Here is a 19,329-nt window from a genome sequence, read left to right on the forward strand (position 1 = left end):
TTCAGCTCCACTATATTTATTTTCGTCGCTGCATTCGTTTTCTCTTCGCTGTTGCTCAGGTCTCGCAAAAGTTTCGACTTGGATAAACAGCGGGTTGACAGTGTGTCATGACAGATGAGTCCACCGTCCTGTATGTCGGAGCACTTTTGAGAAATTTGTTCCAGTGATCTTCGTTAAACGTCATGAATTTTTGGTGGCGTTGCAGAAGTGGCAGGAAGGAGTTTCTCGGCTGGACTCAGACTTATATTGGATGAGGAGTTCTGGCATCCGGAGGGAGCTTGAAGTAGAGCCGCCGCTTCCTCGTGTTTCCAGGGGCCAGTAGAGGCGGTTTAGGTGTCTTATGAGAATGCCCGCTGGTCACCTTTCCTGTGGGGGTGTGCCGGGCATGTCCAGATGGGAGGAGATCTGAGGGTAGACCCAGAATCTGCTGTAGGGAGCATATATGTCAGCTGGCCCAGGAAGTCCTTGAGATTTCTAATAATGAACTAGGGTGCACTCCTAGAGATACATGTGGAATACCATGCTGACCCAACTTTGGTTTAAGTGGATGATATAGGTGAACAAAAATGTATTGCATAGCATCATGATTTGAAGACAGCGATTCTTTTCTCTTGATAATCATCTGTAATTCTGTCCCTTATATGACACAATGCAGATTTTTACCATTTATGCACGCACTTGTTATTAAAAGGCCTAATGTGCTGGTAGGTATTAGGAAATTTAGTGGAGACACTGTCAACTGTCTCAATGTTCTGATTTATTCTGCATGTGCCATATTTAAATTCACATTTTTCACATCATTAAAGCTGCATAAACATCACGTATTGTAATTGTTTTGTAATTACTATAGCTAATTATGGCTAATGTGTGTGCACGTTGCAGGCACAGTCTAATATGACAGTCCATGCAGTGTGCTGTGTTTCCAAAGTTAAATCTGCCTTTAGGTCTGATTTGGATTCCACCACATACTAGCGATAAGCTACAAGATGCTAATCCTCTACATAGAGTCAGAAGGGCTTATCAGTTTGACTGACTGGAAACCAGAGAGCACATGTCTCCCTACTCCCTGCTTTCAGTATAAATGATATCATTTTATCCTTTGTTAATATACAGATCCAAACATTTATTGGTATACGTGTAAGAACAATTGCCTCTTCTTTTTGAAAGCAAAGAGCAAAGTTGTTTAGATTCGGATGCGCCCACGTAAACTTGCGGAGTTTCAAAAAGAAAAACCTCCAGACACGCACACAGCGCTTTGAAATTATCTTCAGATTTCAGCTCTGACAACCTCTGTAGATGAGAACAGTCAGCACTAGGAAGTTTTGTTTATATCTGGAGACTGTATAGTAAAAACAACTTGATTACATTTCTATTTCATGGGGAAACTGTCAAATCTTCTCCGACTCCTTTTAATAATAGTGAATCACAGACACAATTTCCCTCCTCTCTGCATCTTCAAAGCGTCCTCCTGTTTCAGCTGCCGCGCATTACGAGGAGAAAGGTTTTTACATTTCTGATTTGTTTTGACTTTTATCTTTCGCAGGCGTGAAGTGCCTGTTTAGAGAGAGAGGAGCACCTCGGGCTTCGACCGTGTGTGTGTGTGTGCGTGCGTATGTACGCGTACACATGAGGCCCTGTGAGTAAGTGTGTGTGTGTCTTGGTGTGTGTTTCAACCCCAGGTCACCAAGGTCCTTCTTGTAGTTCTGATGAACTCAGCCCAAATCTGCTCTTTAATCTCCAGAAACTCCTGAAAAGTCTTTCAGTGTGTGGAAAGGCTTCCCACCCAGAGCGAAAACAGACAGAGAGATGAGAGATAAGCGAGCAGTGTGCGCGCGTGTGTGTGCGAGCAGAAAGAGGATGAAGCAGACTATTTTTCAATCCGAGTTTTGCTGTCCTGTTGATCATTTCTCATCTCGTTATCTGGTTTATATATATATATATATATATTTTTTTTTTACATTTCTCCCCTCGCTCCACCGCTGCCCTCCAGCCGTCTCCTCATCACGGTTTCACCTCACATCGACCTCCCAGCTTGATCCTCCCATCAGTATTCTGAAGCTGTTACTGGGAGGAGGTGGAGGAGGAGGAGGAGGAGTAGGAGGAGGCCGCCGTTCACCTGCTTTGCTCGGTGACAACACAAGTCTAACTGAGAGACTCTGAAGTTGTTTGACAGCAGGATCCACACTCTTCTGTCTTGACACAGTCAGGCAAGGCTGTTTTATTGATTAGATTATTTGAAGCGTGCTCAGCTGCTGGAGACCGCTGAGCTTGGCTGCTAATCCATGTAAACTTTAAAGTTCTCAGAATGCTAAGTACAGAAATGGATTCAGACTGATGAATAGATTCTTTTTGTGATCCCGCCTGCTGTGAGGATGTCTGCGAATTGAGCGCTTTTTACTCCTCCTAAACTTTTTCTGACCCGGTTCACTCGTGTGTGGATTCATGCTGTAGGTTGCTCACGGCTTTCATGACCTCCTGAACTATAAGCTTGTTACATACTCACTGAGTTTTGTTCTTCACCTGGGGCTGTGGTAACAAGAAAAAAATTGTTCTGACTGGGTCATTTATACTTCACTAGAAACTCAAATGCCGAATTGCTGGGAGGTCGTCATAGGGCTCTCCCACAGCAGCATACATCACATGTGGGTGCACAGACTCCACAATGTGTCCCCCACTTACTTACATTGGCCAAACTGGGTGTAGGTGATGCACACTTTTTTGTTTAATCAATACTACACTCTGCTCTAGCTCCACCGGATACAATGAAATGTTGGATCATACACTGTAAGAAAAAGGTACATTTTTAAAATGTATTAAAAATAAATAAACCTGCTTTACGGAACGGTTGGCCTGGCAACTGTTTGTCATGATTATGTCACATCCTGTTTCCATAGTATAAAATAATTAAAACACTTATCCAAAAAAACTAAAATTGACAAATGACAAACCATCCTTGAAAAAATATACATATATATATATTTGATGTGTATTTTAATGTTTCAGTTTGGCCCAAGTCCCATCCACTTACATGGAGGGGGTGGAGCTTATGACCTATACTGCAGCCAGACACCAGGGGGAGCTCTACCTGCTTTGGCTTCCATTTTGAGGAGGACACTTTCCAGTTGTTTAGAAACAACTTTTACAAAAATTAACTAGATCCCAAATTGATCATGTGTCTGTGGGATGATCCACAGAGGACGCTCCCCTCAACCCACCGGACCCAAATGCCCCCCCATTAACAACATCCTGTTGCCATGACACCACAGGACACCCTCAGAAGGCATGGCCACTGGTAATCGACATTATGTCACATCCTGTTTCTATAGTGTAAAATAACTAACTAAAACTAAACTTATCCAAAAAAATGACACTATCCTTGAATTTTTTTATATATGTGTATTTAAGTGTTTTAATTTAGCCCAAGTTCCATTCACTAACATGGAGGGGGTGGAGCTTATGACTTATACTGTCTATGCATTGGAGATGCTTATTTTCGGATGTCGACCAGATGTTTTGACAGCCATGTACATCGGATCATGCCGTTCATTCAGCATGCACCCACACACAGCATGTCGTATATCTCTACCCAGGAGGGATGAGCAGTCATATTGTGAATATTAGTATCTGGGAGTTCACAGAGTGGTCGCTAGCGTTTCCGCTGTCCTGCATTAACCTCGCCCAATTCCAGCTTCTTACCAGACACAGAATAATTGCCGGACGCTACATGCAAAAAAAAAACTTCTGCCCGGTTTATGTGTCGAGAACAAGCTGCGATAAATTCCACACGAGGGCTGCTAGGACAAATTTAACAGGGGTCTTAAACTCATAGCCCAATTTGATCTCACGTGGGCCAGATGAGTGAAATAATAGCTTGGCTCTGAGAGGTTTATTATTGCAGTCAGGAACACCTGTAGCTAAAACTTTGCTCTATAAACCATAACTGGTTGTATGTGTTAGAGTCGCTCCCCTCATGAATCCAAACAGCGTGCCAGTAATTCAGTGAGGAGCGCCGTCCAGGATACGCGCAAGAGGAGCCAGCAGACACGTCTCTGAGACTATATATATGTATATACCGTATATAATGCATGAGGTGAGAAATTCCATTGGACGTATGATTAATACTGAACACAGGAGAGGCTTGGGAGTGTAGGAAAGAAGAAAAACTACAGTCAACAGCTGTTTGTCAGGTTGGAAATAGAGGGGAAATGTAGATTAGCCAACGTTAATATGTGTTTTGTTTGCAGCGTGGTGTGCTTGAAGGTCAGCTGATGAACACAACTGTCGCCAGCACAAATGTTCTCTTCTGCAGTAACCATAATGATTATAGTCGGGGAGAAAAGGACTGAGGATATGCTTTACCAGAGACTTTGTGTGTTATTGTACGTGTCATCATTAAAATATGATAGTATTTCATTAAAGTACAATTAAATAGATGTGTTATTCGTAACTCAAGCGGAAAATATTTCACCATGAAAGCGGTCTTGCATAACCGAAACCATTCTGTGCGTTGGCTGCACCCGTTATCATTCTGGCTCGTTTGTATTTCTTTAACCAGTCGCAGTCGTCTCGGAAGGTGCTTAGCCGAGGATGCAGTAACAGTGCCTTTGCAAAACAGTGTCTGAGAAACTTGTTTTTTTGGAACATTTGCAAGAGGGGAGGTGAGTGCTGTCTTTAAAATGGCTAATTCCCAACACAAGGATATTAAAAGACAATCGATGCCGTGTAGGCGAAGCATATACTTTAGCTTTGGAGCATTTTACCCAGAGGATTTGCTCGTTGGCATGTTGGTTCCGCAGAAATCTATTAAATATCACAGACGTTTGTGGACAGTGAAACAGATCCAAAGTTTTTTTTCCCCACAATCTGATGCCAATCTTTTAATAAGTATCGGCTGATCTGAGTCCCGATCTCACCTTAAATCAACAAAATTTCATTCCCTGTAGACTCCTAAAGTCTTTTCTTGTCTTCGCTGTGTTCTATACTCCGGAAATGTTTTGGTCATCCAGCACCATAAAATCCCAGACTCTCTTTGCAATATTTTTCTCCTTGACACGGTCGTCATGAAACTTTTTTCTTCTTTTAAACGTAGCATTCAGTTTGCTTTTGTTTCAGTGGAGCCTTTACCCAAGTGTAGGCCGCGGAATCCATTTTGTAATTTTCACGTAGTTGGGGAATGAATTTGGAAGTACCGAATGGAGATCTCAAACTACCACCTCATCAAAACATCCACAATGCACAATTTACAAATTTCTCTCTGACTGTGTTCATCGTTTAGAGTAACGTTCTTCCACACATGTTGCTCTGACCCTAGCCAACCGCCATTAAAACAGAAGAAGGAAAAGTTGTGTCTCTACGGGGACCTGGTTTTAGTTTATAACAGACGTGAAACAAACAACTACAAGAGTTTGGGGTTGGCATAAGCCTGATCCGATTTAATTCATCTCATATTCTACTACCGCTTATCCTCACTAGGGTCACAGGGGTTGTTGGAGCCTGAGAGGCGGAGTACACCAGGGGTAGGACAGGTCGGCTAACACAGAGTTAAACAACCATTCACACTCACACTCACACCTGGGGTCAGGGTTGCTACCTCAGTGGATGTTGTTGTTTCCTGTAGCCAAGTGAAACTCCTCAAATATCTATTTAAAGTCAGGTTTTATCCCAACTGTCTAGACACTATGAGTTAGACAACTGTGGAAGTGACAAAGTTCTATATAAAGTACTTTATGACTTTACTTGCTGGACACCGCTGCAAGGGATATATTGAGGGATCTTATGACCTCTTTAAGACCGAAGGGCAATTCAGCAACAGTCATAGAACTTGTTTCCTCCTACACATCTCTAATACTCTACCTTCTCTGGGGGGCAGTGGCCTGTAATTGACCAAATTTCAAAATTAAGCTGACAAAAAGAAAAAATATCAACAGCTTGTAGCAGGGAAACATCTTCCCAAATGATCAGATGATTCATTCTCGGACTGATTGGACTCCATAAGTTGACCAGCTGCCCGTTAACATCATTAAAATCATTATAAAATTTGCTTAAAAAACGATCAAGGGCAGGTCAATAATAGTCAGTATATTTCACTTGTTTTTCAATTTCATGCCCAGGCAGTCATCCCGTGTTGCAGGTTATATTGCGCCGTTCAGCCCATTGTAAGATTTATAGGAGCAATATAAGCGATAACTCCGACTTAATGTCGCCAGTCCCTCCCCCGTCTCCACCGTCACTGTTGTTCAGCTCACTTTCATTTGGTTTTATGTCTCTCTACAGTACCAGGTGGAGACAGTCAAAAGACCTTGCCACTGAGGCAAAGGCTGCTTTTAGGAGAATTCTTATATGCTGTGGAATTATTATATATTTAACTTTAAATATATATATTTTTTCTTGTCAAAGACAAAATCTGAAATATGTTAAGATTTGTGACTATGGAGCTCCAGCTACAGTTCCAGTTTGGTTAATTGCTGTACAAAAAATGGGATTTGACGTTGTAAGATATATGCAGTGACACGGTAAATCTCGTACGGAGGCTTTGCAGGACGGTTGAAATGGAAGTCGGTGAAGGGCGTGGAGATAGTTAACGAGGGGAAGAAGATGTGGGGGCATGTGGGACTAGGACCACAGAGAGGTCAGCTATTGTCGTCTGCCCTGCTGATTATGGTTTCTTTCCAACAGTCTGCTGCCTCAACAGCAGCTGTGACCTACACCTCATGGAAGCAATTACGATATATCAAAAGAGTCCATTTGATGCAATTTACGTAAAAACTGTAGTCTTCCTATGAGTCATAACTGGACACATAAATCTCAACCAGACACATACACATTTGGTTACTGACTCATCATCCCTGACATTTTAAATATTTCTCATATCCAGCATGAAAAAATAAATAAATCCATGAATGCATAAATTTCCTTAGAATTTATGGAAAAGAAATATAAGCTCCTCTAGGATTTCTTCAGCATCAAAGTAATCCAGCATGTATTACAAGCATCAACTGCTGATTAGTAATCCCTCAAACCTTTAATGATGCCTCGATGTCAAATTGTGAACAAATGTAGGCAGTGAATAAAACCCATATGGGATCAGTGCGGGAGAGATGGATGTGGTGGGGGTTATTGACATCCATCAAACTTTGCGACTTTTTAGTTCTCATTCTGTTATGTTTTTTATGAAACTGACATGGTTTTCTGGCAGCACAAGAAAAACACCCTAATCAAAACTGAAATCTAATTTGAAATTGGAGATTTGTATGCATGACTCTGTCCTTGTTTGCAATGGAGAGACACGATAATTTACAAAATATCTTTTGATTAGCCTCTGTGGTGCCAGATGTTTCCTACCAGCACATTATTTTTTTTAAATATATTTTTCCATTTTGAGAACACTGGCTAGAGTCGGACCATCGGTCAGCATCTTTGAGCCTGGTTTTGGTGATGTGTTGGCTGCTGTTGCCACATGTCAGACTCACAACAATATCCTGGAACAGTGGCAGAATTACTTGATTAGTAAACTCAGAAAACCAGAGCAAAAGAAGTCATGAAACTAAATAACAGAGTTCAAAAGGCAAACAGAACATTCTTCTCCTTTTTCATCTCCATCTCATCTGCAAATTCAAATCAGTAAATGTTTTTATAATGAATAAACTGTAGATCCACTGTGATTCAGGAGAGGACAGCTCTGTACGTCGGGTTGTAGCTCTTCCTAGCTTCCTATCCACCCTGCTAATAGTAATTCCTAGCCTCTCAGCTAAGAGTAGTTCTTCCTAGTTTCCTAGCTTCATAGCCTCCTAGCTAAAAGTAGCTTTTCCTAGCTTCTTAACCTTCCAGCTAACAATAGCACTACCTCGCATCTCAGCCTTCCAACTAATATTGGCTATTCCTAGCTTCTTAACCTTCCAGCTAACAGTTTGTAGATTCTTATGCTCCCAGCTAATAGTAGCTCCTCTTAGCTTCTTAGCCTCCGAGCTAATGGTTGCTCTTCCTAGCATTCAACTAAAGTCAAAGTCAAGTGCAATGTTTTGGTCCAGACACCAGTGATATGTCACAGTTGACTTTCTTTACACTAAATTTATGTTTTCATAATAATCAACTACATAAACTCCCTTAGTCCCCATCAAATCTTTGTATGATTTATTGGAAATCTCCTCCTCTCCTTATATCTGGTATGTTTATTTCATGTCTGCTCTGGGGTTATGTGAAAACTTCCTTTAACATAACCAAGTGCTGCTTGACTGTAACCAATTTGAAGCTTTCATATTATGCAGCACTAGGCAAATGGTTCACATGTATCATAACCAAGCATTTTACTGTGTGCGTGACATGAGTTCGCGTCCTCAAGGCAAAGATGGAAGATAAGATTTTCAGGTAGTTGTCCCAAAATAAAGCAGAAATCCTCAAAAGACAGTGGAAATGTAAGTCTGCAGGAGAAGGGTGTATGTCATTGTCTAGTTGCTTGCTCTGGAGGTGATCTGGAGAGAAACAACTGCAATGTTTCTATCTGTAAAGTAGTTTATTTTGTGTGTATTTAATGCATATAAAGCAATGCAAACTTTGGCAGCTTATTACAACTGCAAGAAGTATTTTATCTGAGAAAGAATGTTGGCGCACAGATTTTCTGAACTATTGTAAGGGTGTACGAGACTGGGGCTGTATGGAATTTCAACTGAATGTACAAGTATTGCAAGGTTAATATGAAAGTGTTGCAAGGCCACCAGACCTCAGTGTTCCTCCGACAATTTCTTTATCCTTTTTGTCTCCTCGGAATTTCAATAGGGGCAAGAGCGCACAAAGTTCTGGAGCTCTATCTGTTCAATGCATTTAATTTTTTTTACCGGCGAGGAATGTAAATGGTTTTTGGTGAAACAACCTATTTTCACCGGGGCCACTTTCATTTCCGGCCACTATTAGCTCATAAATTAGAATGTGGGTTTGTCCAAAGTCTGTGTAAAGATCTATATTCCTTCCTCCGACTGTAATTCCTGTTCTCGCTCCTTCATGTCCATGGGCATGATTGCTGTGATACGTTTTGTACTGCAGCAGCATGATTGTGTCATGAGGTGCGAAGAATAGGATGCTCTAGATGTGTACTCCATGTCCATTATGAAACCTCAGGAAACCCATTAGCCTCCCCTCTCCCAGAGGATTACATGGATCAGATACTGAGAAAAAAAACTAAAAAAAAAACACTATAGTATTATCCATCTAATGCCCTTTTGCACCCGTCTTACTGTCCAACTTTGTCTCCCATTTTCTTTTCTCAAATTTGCTTTTTTTTATACCTTCCTCACTACTGTTCTCTGTGTCTCCAGGGCCAGCATTGTCCAGAAGAGAATCATCTATTTCCAGGATGAAGGCTCTCTCACCATTCGATTGTGTGAGAAAGGTAATGACGGCTGCCCATCATTTCCTTGTCTCCCTCTCTTCTCGTCTTTTTATCCCCAACTGCTCATCTCAGGGCTATTATCCGTCGTTCCCGTCTTTAGGAGGAGATTACCACCACGTCTTTTATACCTTTTAACAAAAAAAAATATGAAGCCAATAAATCCAGTTGGGAAAGCTGCAAGGACAATGAAGCCCGGTGTCATGGGGACCTGTGCGGCATTTAAATATTTCACCACAGAGCAGTGCCAAAGCTTTTATGTCGCCTGTGTTTCCAGCGCAGAGAAAGGAGGAACGCCAGTTTTCGAAAAAGCCCTCATCTCACCAAATAAACACTTCACTCCTGTGAGACAGTATGGCGGCAAGGCTCTCTCAGCTCAGCTCTGAGGCATGATTTTATGGTACCATTAAAAAAAGAGAATGGTTTCTCGAACATAATCTCAGGGGAATTTTTACATTCATAAAATCTCCCTGTTCTCCCCAAAATCTAATTTCCCAGGCTATTATGCAAGCCAATCAAGCCGCCTTGTTTCAATTTGTGGATGTAAGTCAGACGCCTTCAGTGTTTGACTTGTCCTGCTATAACTTAGATGTCAAGTGAGGATTTCTTTTGAATAATTTGGCGATTCATAAATATTCAAGTAATCCCCTTGACCTATCTTTGCAAAACACTGGTCCAAGGCAAAATTTGAATATTTATGAGGCCGCAGTAAGGCTAATGTGTCATTTAAAAACCAGTTTATTCCAGGGATGTAACTTTCTCGCTGGTTCCAAATTGTTGCTGGGGATTTATGCATGTTTGCGTTTATGTCAAACCTCGCACTACTAAACTCTGTTAATAACCAGGGCTGTGCATCCTGTTTACTCTCAAGTCTTTTCCATGTGCGCGTCTGTTTGTGTCCGTTGTCATGCTCACGTCCTGTGTCCCTGCAGAGCACGTGCCCGGTGAAGCCACTGAAGTTCCTGCCATTGAGTGTTGCGCCTGTGGAACTGCCAAGTACAGACTCACCTTCTATGGAAACTGGTCGGAGAAAGTGCATCCTAAAGACTATCCCAGTGAGTTCACGCCACAGGCGCACACACAAAGCACCATCCATAGACAATGACACTTTCAGTAAAAAGGTCAACACTGCAGCAAAGCTTGCTGAATACGTCAACTTACTGGAATAATAACTCTTGATGGAACAGCTCAGTGGTGTTCATTGTGTCTTTGCGATTAGTAATATGTTACAGTTTTCCTTTTTTGTTACTTGTGCCTTGACATGTTTTGACAGAAACTTCGACCTTCCTCAGAAGTGTCGACATTTTTTGGTCTAAGGCGGGAGGCCGAAACATGTCAAGGTGCAAGTAAAATCTTCCCACTATCTAAGAAATCAGTTCTTGATGGAACAGTTTGAAATGCAGCAGGTGACCATCTCGTGAAAGTTCAGTGTTCTGCAGGTAAACTGGCATTCATGTGGATGTTACTTAGACATGTAACACCCACCTAGACCAGACCAGACCAATCACCCCCACCCCATAGTAATGACACTCCGTGATGGCAGCAGCAGGATGCATCCAGACACAGGCACACACAAAAAAACAGTTTAGGAACAACTAAAAAACAAGAAAAACAGCACGAGGTGTTGACCTTGCCTTCAAATTCACTAGATCCCAAACTGATCAAGTATCTGTGGGATGATCCACTGAGGCCCCTCCCCTCAACCCACTAATAATATACTGGTGCCAGACACTACAGGACCCTCACAGGGCTTTAGGCGACTAGATTCACCTGGAAACTTCTTTTAAATGTTGCATTCAGAGTGTGTTGTTGTTTTGGTGCAGCCCTTGCCTGAGTGGACTTGGCTTATTCCGTTATTTATGAATATTTTGTGGTATTGAATGATGATCTCATAAGTTACATCTCGCCAAACAAATTTCTATCTGACTGACTTCATTTTTATTTTTTGGTGCTAACCAACCGCCACTAAAACAGAAGACCTGTGGCTGACTTATATAAATAACTACAAAAGACTGGTCTTGGCCAAAGCCGATACTGACACGATCATTTTAAATATGCAGGCCGGTGCCAATTAGGAGAATCTGTGGTTCCTTGTTAACATTTGAAGTATGTGTTGCCTGCTCCTGTTAGTTGCCTTGTAATTTACATAAATTTACTTGATACCTGCCCGTTTTGCATGCAACACAACATCTTTTTTCAAATGCTTTTTCACACACAACTGTTCCAACATGAACACAGTGTCAGGGTGAATTAATGAAGTTAACATAGTATTCATCTCCTCATTCAGTCACTTCTTTCTGATTTTCTTGCTTCCTCTTAAACTTACAAATTTTCTTTAATTTATCTACTTTGTCTCTTGCTCTTGTTTTCCAGGACGCGCCAACCACTGGTCCGCGCTGATTGGTGCGTCCCACTCCAGAGACTACGTGCTGTGGGAGTATGGAGGCTACGCCAGCGAGGGAGTTCGGCAGGTCGCTGAGCTCGGCTCCCCTATTAAGATGGAGGAGGAGATTCGACAGAAGGTAACAAACGGAGCCTCTGTGGGTGCTCTGTCACCCCATTTTTGATGTATGACCCCACGTCCTCATGTCTTCCCTAATGCTTCCTTCTCTCATATCGGACTAAACCAAAACTAACTAATGTGCTAGTGGCATCGAGAATCCTTCAGTTGCACTCAGAGCGGGACATCCATCAGTGCTTACTGAGTGTAGATACAATATGATCATCATTATACGTGCCCATGCCCTGCTGCCATTTGTCAGAGGCTATTATGTGAGGTTAATGACAGGCTGAGGCAATAACGGTCTGAAATGGCACACACAGATTTTCCCTCTGTCAAAATGGCAGCTGACGAATGTGCAGTAAAGTGAAATTCTCATTCTCACATCGGGGCAAACCGTTTTAGATCCCCATAGCTTTAACCCGTCATTGTTCTTCTCATTAAACCAGATGCATATTGACAGTGTGCATTGCTGAACTCTGCTGGAGATCAGCTTCCCTTTGAAAACATCAGCAAGTTTCTTTTGACTGAACTGTGTCTTTAGGGGATAAGATATTTTTGGAAGGCATCCACTGGATAGCACCCCGAGAGGACACGCTGTTTCCTTAGCTCCTCTATGTGTGTGTGTGTGTTGTGTGTGTGTGTGTGTGTGTGTGTGTGTGTGTGTGTGTGTGTGTGTGTGTGTGTGTGTGTCTAGAAAAACATAGCATATAGGGAAGAGCATAACAGGACACAGCTGACAGGTTTGCTTGAGCATACTTTTTCTTGTGTGTGGGTAAGTCAAATGCTTCCTTGTTTATTGTGCACCATATGGGACAGAGAAATGTGACAATATTACATCTATCAGATGCCATGCTCTTATTAGATGCCATAACATATTTTCTGTACATGCATGCTATGATATAGGGCTGGGAGAATGTGCCGATTCCATCAGTACATCGATTTGCACGTTGTTTAGGTTCATACCTAATCACGGCGGCTCCCGATAAAGAGTCTGAAAAGGCAAAGAAGTTAAATAAAATTAGATTCAGATTAGAGACTTAGCAAATGTATGCTCTGTATAAATGAAACTCCAGGTCACAGCAGCACTGTCGCTATGTACAAGCGCCTCAGCAGAGAAGATATGCATGATATCAGAAGATATTTTAGTCAGTGTTTGGACAATTACAGTGAGTTGGTAACTACAGCCTGTTAGTCCTCATCCTTAAATACTCAACAAGTCTCTCTAGAGGTTGTCCAGTACATTTACAAGTTGCAAGCACTTTGTTTCTGCAAAAATAGGCCTGTAGAACTGAACCTCTCCAAGTAGCCCTTTACAGATTAATAACTTCGGATTGTTGCTATTTGAGTGACACATTTAAACACTTTTTAATCTATAAACAATATTTATGACATGCAACTACTGAGAAATGCTCACACATCCAAGAGTTCATTTTTGTTTTTATGAGTCTTGAACACACTAAAATATTTGAATCTGAGTGAATGTGACACTGCTTTGTGCAAGCAAGAATTTTTGCTGGTTTTTAGCGTTGTTTGTAGTACTGCAGGATGACTCAACGTCTCATGGTGTGAAACAAATCATCTTGGGCTCGATAGCTAAAACCAAAGAGATGGTCCAACCCAGTTCAACCCAGCCCAGCTCAGCTCAGCTCAGCCCAGCCCAGCCCAACCCAACCCAACTTTTTCTTTCTTTTTTTCTTGGGTGGTGGCTACATCTAGCTAAGGTGTTACAATTTGTGTAGGGTCTGGGGTAACAGTGTAGCTACGACTTGATACTGGGGTATAAAGCGGAAAATGACAAAAAAAGCAACAAACTACTGCAGTTAATAGACTAGAGGACAGAGTAAACTGATGTAAATGGTTAATGGTAAATATTCTTTTTATTCACACACACGGGCTTAGTCGTTGCCTCATGTCTACGCATTAACAAACAGGCCCTCAGGACCTTTGGGGTTCGGTAAATCAGAACCACTTTATGAAACTATACACGCGGTGATAGATTTTCTCTGCGTAAACCAACCTTAATTAATATGTCGCTCGTGTGTGCATTTGACGGAGACCTTGGTGTATGGATGTCTCTGTGCATCCTCCGCCTGCCACACTCTCTTTTTCCTCTGTGGGCACTGAAAGGTGTATCCTCGCCAGTCGTCAGGGAACAATAGTGTGTTGTTAGTGGGCTGTCAGGGTGGTGTGTGCCTGTCAGTTTAGGTTTGGTCTGTTGTGAGGAGACATTATAGGCTGACGGACAGCCCTAACTCCTCTCTTGGCTGGCTCTGTGCGCCTCTGCAGCTAACAACTACCCTGACACAATGGAAACTTCAGCCTGCTTCATGGCGCAATGAGATGGCTTGATTGTGTACAGCAGACTGGAATGTTAGCTGTTGAGCTGTTGGTTAAAACAGCTCGATTGTGCACTGTACTCTGGAATGTCAGCTATTGAGTTGTTGGGCTCTCTAACGTAGAGTTTGAAGAGCTTTTTTTTTTTTTTTTAAAGAATTTTATCCATGAATCAATACTTTTTTTTTTCCACCTCAGTGGTATTCTCATGATAAAATATTAATCTTGCAGAGTGTTTAGTTTCTCAAGTTTCAACAAAAGAACTGTGGTTAAATCATAGCTGCTGGAGGCCAAAAATTCTTTCTTTAATATGTACGCTAAAGATTTTCTATTACCAGCAGGTGTGATAATAATGCAGCTTCTTCAAGAACAAAGTGAAAAAAAAAAATCAATTGAAGTCTTCTTCGAGCAGACAAACTGCACAGGGAACATCTTTAAGTGCGCATCACTGCTGTTTTCACCGAATGGATTTGATTGTCTACCACCTCCCGAACTACTTCATCAGCGAAGAAGTTTATCAGCTATTTCAGGGTGTTGTTAGTGAGTGATGGAAAATTGGGCATGAGATGGACTGATAATTTTCATCCGTAAAGAAAAGCTTTTCATTTACTAGTCGATGGAAGTTGGTAAGCTTTTGGGGTTGGCTGGAAGAAACGAGGTTCTTTCATAGCGTGGCTAGGCTCGGAGATAGCATGAGGAGCTCAAACAACCTGCTGCTCCCTAACGACAAAATGCGCCATTTCAAGCGGTTTGGCCGTTGTGTGGCTCACCGGTTAGAGCTCGTGGTTCAGTCCCTGGGACCATGTGCTGAAGTGTCCCTGAGCAAGAAACTGAAACTGTGTTTGTGTGCTTCCATGAATGAATGGGTAGATGTCATTGTAACTGGAAAAGGCTTTTAAATGAATACAAGACCATTTACCATTTGTTCACATATTTTCTGTCGCAAAAAAAAAAAAACTCTTTCCAAGGCTTCAGACACAGACACACACAAAAAAAAAAAAACTAAACACGCACACACAGAGACATACACATCTTTCCTGAAAGCATTGGAAGTTCAGACCGGGTGAACGTCCAAGTGGCTGCTGTAAAGGTGGGAAGCCGACGTGGGTCAGTAATCCCTGTCTTAGCTGAGAATCCCAACCATCCAGAGGAGCAATCAGCTGTGGTGATGTGTGGACAAAGCCTTAAGACCAGACTCTTCAGCCCAGCGCTGACCAGCTCTCCCCGTAACGAACACAGGCCTAAGCCAAGCAGACTGGCAGCCGGAGACACAGACAGACACACAGACAGGCAGGCAGGGAGGCGGGCAGGGAAGGCGAGACCTGAGAGCTCTCACTGTGATGATGTGACTACAAGCCAGAACATATCTGTCAGAAAGGTGCTTCGTCAAACCTGTCAGCGCTGCAGCTCACAGCAAGAAGATGCCAGAAAGTCATGAGGCAGCATTTAATAAGCAATCAGACAACCCACACATGCAAATATTTAGACTTGGAATAGATGCAGTAGTGTAAAGTAGCTCAGGTGGTAAATCGCTGCTGCATTCATTGCTTTGCAAAGTCGTGACTAAAATCAATCGTCTGCTGCTTGTTGGAGCTGAACTTGGTCATTATGCCGTCCATCAAACACTCCCTGTTAAGCATGTGAGTGCAGAGAACAGACTGGACGCAGCCCAACATGCATGAGCCTGTGGAAAATATGCGTGATAAAGCTCATTTTGAAAAGCTCCAGGCATGCAGCAGCTCATACCTGAGTGTGCACACACCGCTTAGCACCAGCTAATAGTCACGGCTCAGACTTTATTCGGAAAATTGACCTAGCACCGCGCACTCAGTGGCATTTACAGGTCTAAACATGCCGGTATCTTAAAATGCCTTAATAGTTCTGGGGGAGCATTACACTTGGACGAATTTCAAAATTTTGCCTTTTGTTCATTCCCCTTAAAAACTGTTATATAAAAGCTGATTCTACCTTTATCTGTGCTGGCCCCTAACACGAATTAGCTTCTGTAAAAATATTAGGACTGCTGAATCTCTGGTCTATTTTAAGCAACCTATAAAGACTCATTTAATTGAAATTTGTTAAATTTGCGAGTCATATCAAACTAGGAATGTTAATAAGCATGAATAAATAAGTTTTAACCATAGAATGTGATGGGGCTTTGTTCCTTGTCCACTTTTGTCCTGCGATCATCTGTAGAATGAAACCGATGAAATGCCCGCTGTCATGTTTTTACCGACTAGTGTATTGACCCTTTGTTACCACTAGGTGGCAGACTAGTGTCTACTAACGGGGACAACGGGTTGAAATGAATCAGAATAAGCTGCAATAAAACCTAAAACTTAATGTCCACATATGAGGACGCAGGGTCTCAGGAGGTTAAATCGCTCCTTCTGTATTTTGTTTGTATTTTCTTTCGCTTTTATAGCATTTTATCTGTTAGATGGTTCATATAAGAGGGCTGATATGCTGCCAGGGCTTGGTGTGGTTGAGAATCCTGACAGCCGAGTTCTGGACATACTGGAGTCTGTCCATGGTTGACCAGAAACCTGGGTGGAAGCTGAGTGGATGTTGTAGTGCTGAGATAGAGCTGAGCATTGTCAATGTTACTGTAGAAATTAAGTCCATGATGGTGAATGATCAGACCGAGGGGGAGCATGTAGATAGTGAAAAGTAGAGCCCCAAGGACAGAGCTTTGACGCACGGCATGACTGACTGAAGCAGGGGGGAGTTGGAGCCGTTGATGGTGACAAACTGCGTCCCGTTGGCTTGTTGACTTGTCATGTTGACTTGTCTCTCGAGAATGATCACCGTGTTCCCATTTGAAGGCAGCAAGAAATTTAGGAGTGCTGTGTTAGCACCAGCTAATGTACTTTAGCTTTGGGATGCAGCCCCCATGCATAGATGTGTGGATGGATTAGCTTTTGAGTAGAGATGTACCCAAGAGTAGTTTGGTTCTGTACTTGAACACATCCTTTAAGGTGGTGGACACGTGTGTTTGTACTCGCCAACACCTGCAGTGTTAATGGACCTACTTGCTTTTCATTTTATTGAAAGGTTTCTAAATAAAAGGTGGAACACACTGAATACTATAATACACTTCTTGAATGAGGCTCGGTGAGTGTATTACAGCCTGTTCACCCAAAGGATCCTACTCCAGATATACGCTAAAACCTATAACTAACTAACTAACAAAGCGAATGCTAGCTGATTTTTTTTAAGCTGTCAGAGTTTTCTTCCAAACTAAAGTTACATGAGCAGTATGAAGGGTAAGAACAGACAGCTAACAGAGATTTGTGTCCCTCCGAGAGCTAAAAGTCTCTTTTTAATGTCACCGCTCTCCTACTCAAGAAACAAAACCACCCGGCACATCTAATTATTGATTACTTGGAAATGTCACATGCAGCGGAGAGTGTGTAACGATCACACGAGTGGAGGTTGTAAAATGTGAAGTGCTGCTGGCCAAAGAGTAAATGCACAACCTTTTTAATGTCGCAGCGCACTTACAGAGGACACGGAGAAAAAAAAAAGTGAAAAAAATCGGTAGCTACCTAATTATTAGTCCCCGCCAAATGCCACGTGCTCTGAGCCAGGTGTGATCACACCGAGATCAGACAGCGAAATGTCAAGAGCTGCCGACCAACAAGCCATTCGTATCAACTTTAAAGGGGAGAAGTGTGATCACCAGCCCAGTCAATTACATTTTAATGAAGTTAATTCAGTTCTCTTCCCTCCGCTGTGATTTCAGCCTTCCCGAAATCTCAAGGTCCACCAGCGCTCGCTCCACGGTGCACTCCTACTCACCTCTAAAAGGATTTGTCAATTGCATTATTCGTCTTTCCGCATGCATCCCTCAGCAAGCGCTTCGGGGCACTGCCTGTCATGGCTACAGCTGTTGTGAAAAGCCATTTGATGTGGGATTCTTTTGTGGTGGAAGCTTAATATGTCTTTAAAAAAAAAAAAAAATCAGCTCAGCTCTCAGCACCGCAGGGAGCTGTCAGCAGCTCACCTTTTCCTTTAAAAAACAGAAATACAAAAGAGGGAAGGAGTATAAAGACAGGTGGACCTACAGGCACACATTCCCCGCTCCAAACGTTCCCCGGAGTCGCCGGCCTGGACGTATAATGCCCTCAGCCAAGTTCCTCTCGGGGGGGAAACCGCGGCTCAAATCTCCGCTGCACCAAGTGACACTTCTTTCCATTACAAAGTTTCAGTTTGACAAAAAGCTTAAAATGTGAAATGTGTCACCATGACCCTCTCTCAGCTGGGAGAGACTGGCCTAAAGCTACTTCACCTACAAAACGTCTTCTGCACAGATGTTATCAAGAGTCATTTCACAGGTCGCTGTGTTTCCAGTTTCCCTGCTTTATTGTTCTTTTTAATAGATGTTCTTTTCCTATTTCCAACCTCATTTTTTTTTATTTAATCCTCATTTTTGCATCTTTCCTCCTGTCCTTTATTCCCCTCTGTTTCACTTCCACCTCACGTCATTATTTTTACTTTCTTTTTTTCCATTGCTCTCTTCTATTCCATGACTTAACTTTCCTCCAAGCTTCCATGTGTGTTTCTTTTTTTGCCTTCCTCCCCATTTGCATCCTTCTCCTTACCGCTTTTCATTTTATAGCCTTTTTCCATCCATCAGTTCCTCTCCATTCCCTGCGTTTTCTGCAAACACCTCGCAGGGTAACTGATTGACATTCCTTCGAAAACGCTCCCAACTTTTTTCTCACGCTCACATGAGCATATCAATTTTACTCTTTTCGTGGATGTCTTATTCTTCTGTTGGTCCTGTACACTCCCCACCCTCCCTCCATTCTTTCTCTTTCCTCTAATAGTGTTTTTATTGCCCTCCCCCCCTCATTTTGAAAGGCCTTATTTCAGACAGATTGTCAGCGAAGGGTGGAGGGTGAGTCGAGGGAGAATAGACAGAGGGGGAGAAGAGGACCTAGAGAACTATCCTTCACTTTCATCTCTCTACTCAAAACACTTCACAGGAAATTGCTGCAGACGGGCTACAGATAGACAGACGGACAGACTCACAGAGAGGCGGACAGGCGAACACATACTCGCACACATGCACACACACACACTCCCTACATCTTTATTGCTTCCCATA

General features: G+C 42.4%; 1 protein-coding gene across 1 annotated transcript in view; it reads left to right on the plus strand.

The window, feature by feature from the left end:
- spon1b (spondin 1b) overlaps positions 1-19,329 on the plus strand; it is a 93,197-nt gene that overhangs the window by 23,787 nt on the left and 50,081 nt on the right. Inside the window, exons 4-6 of the mRNA XM_047596167.1 lie at positions 9,309-9,382; positions 10,312-10,434; positions 11,753-11,901. Of these exons, the coding sequence (XP_047452123.1) occupies positions 9,309-9,382; positions 10,312-10,434; positions 11,753-11,901 (346 nt within the window). The remainder of the gene's footprint in view (positions 1-9,308; positions 9,383-10,311; positions 10,435-11,752; positions 11,902-19,329) is intronic.

This window comes from Mugil cephalus, chromosome 10, assembly GCF_022458985.1.
Source record: "Mugil cephalus isolate CIBA_MC_2020 chromosome 10, CIBA_Mcephalus_1.1, whole genome shotgun sequence".
Lineage (NCBI taxonomy): Eukaryota > Metazoa > Chordata > Actinopteri > Mugiliformes > Mugilidae > Mugil > Mugil cephalus.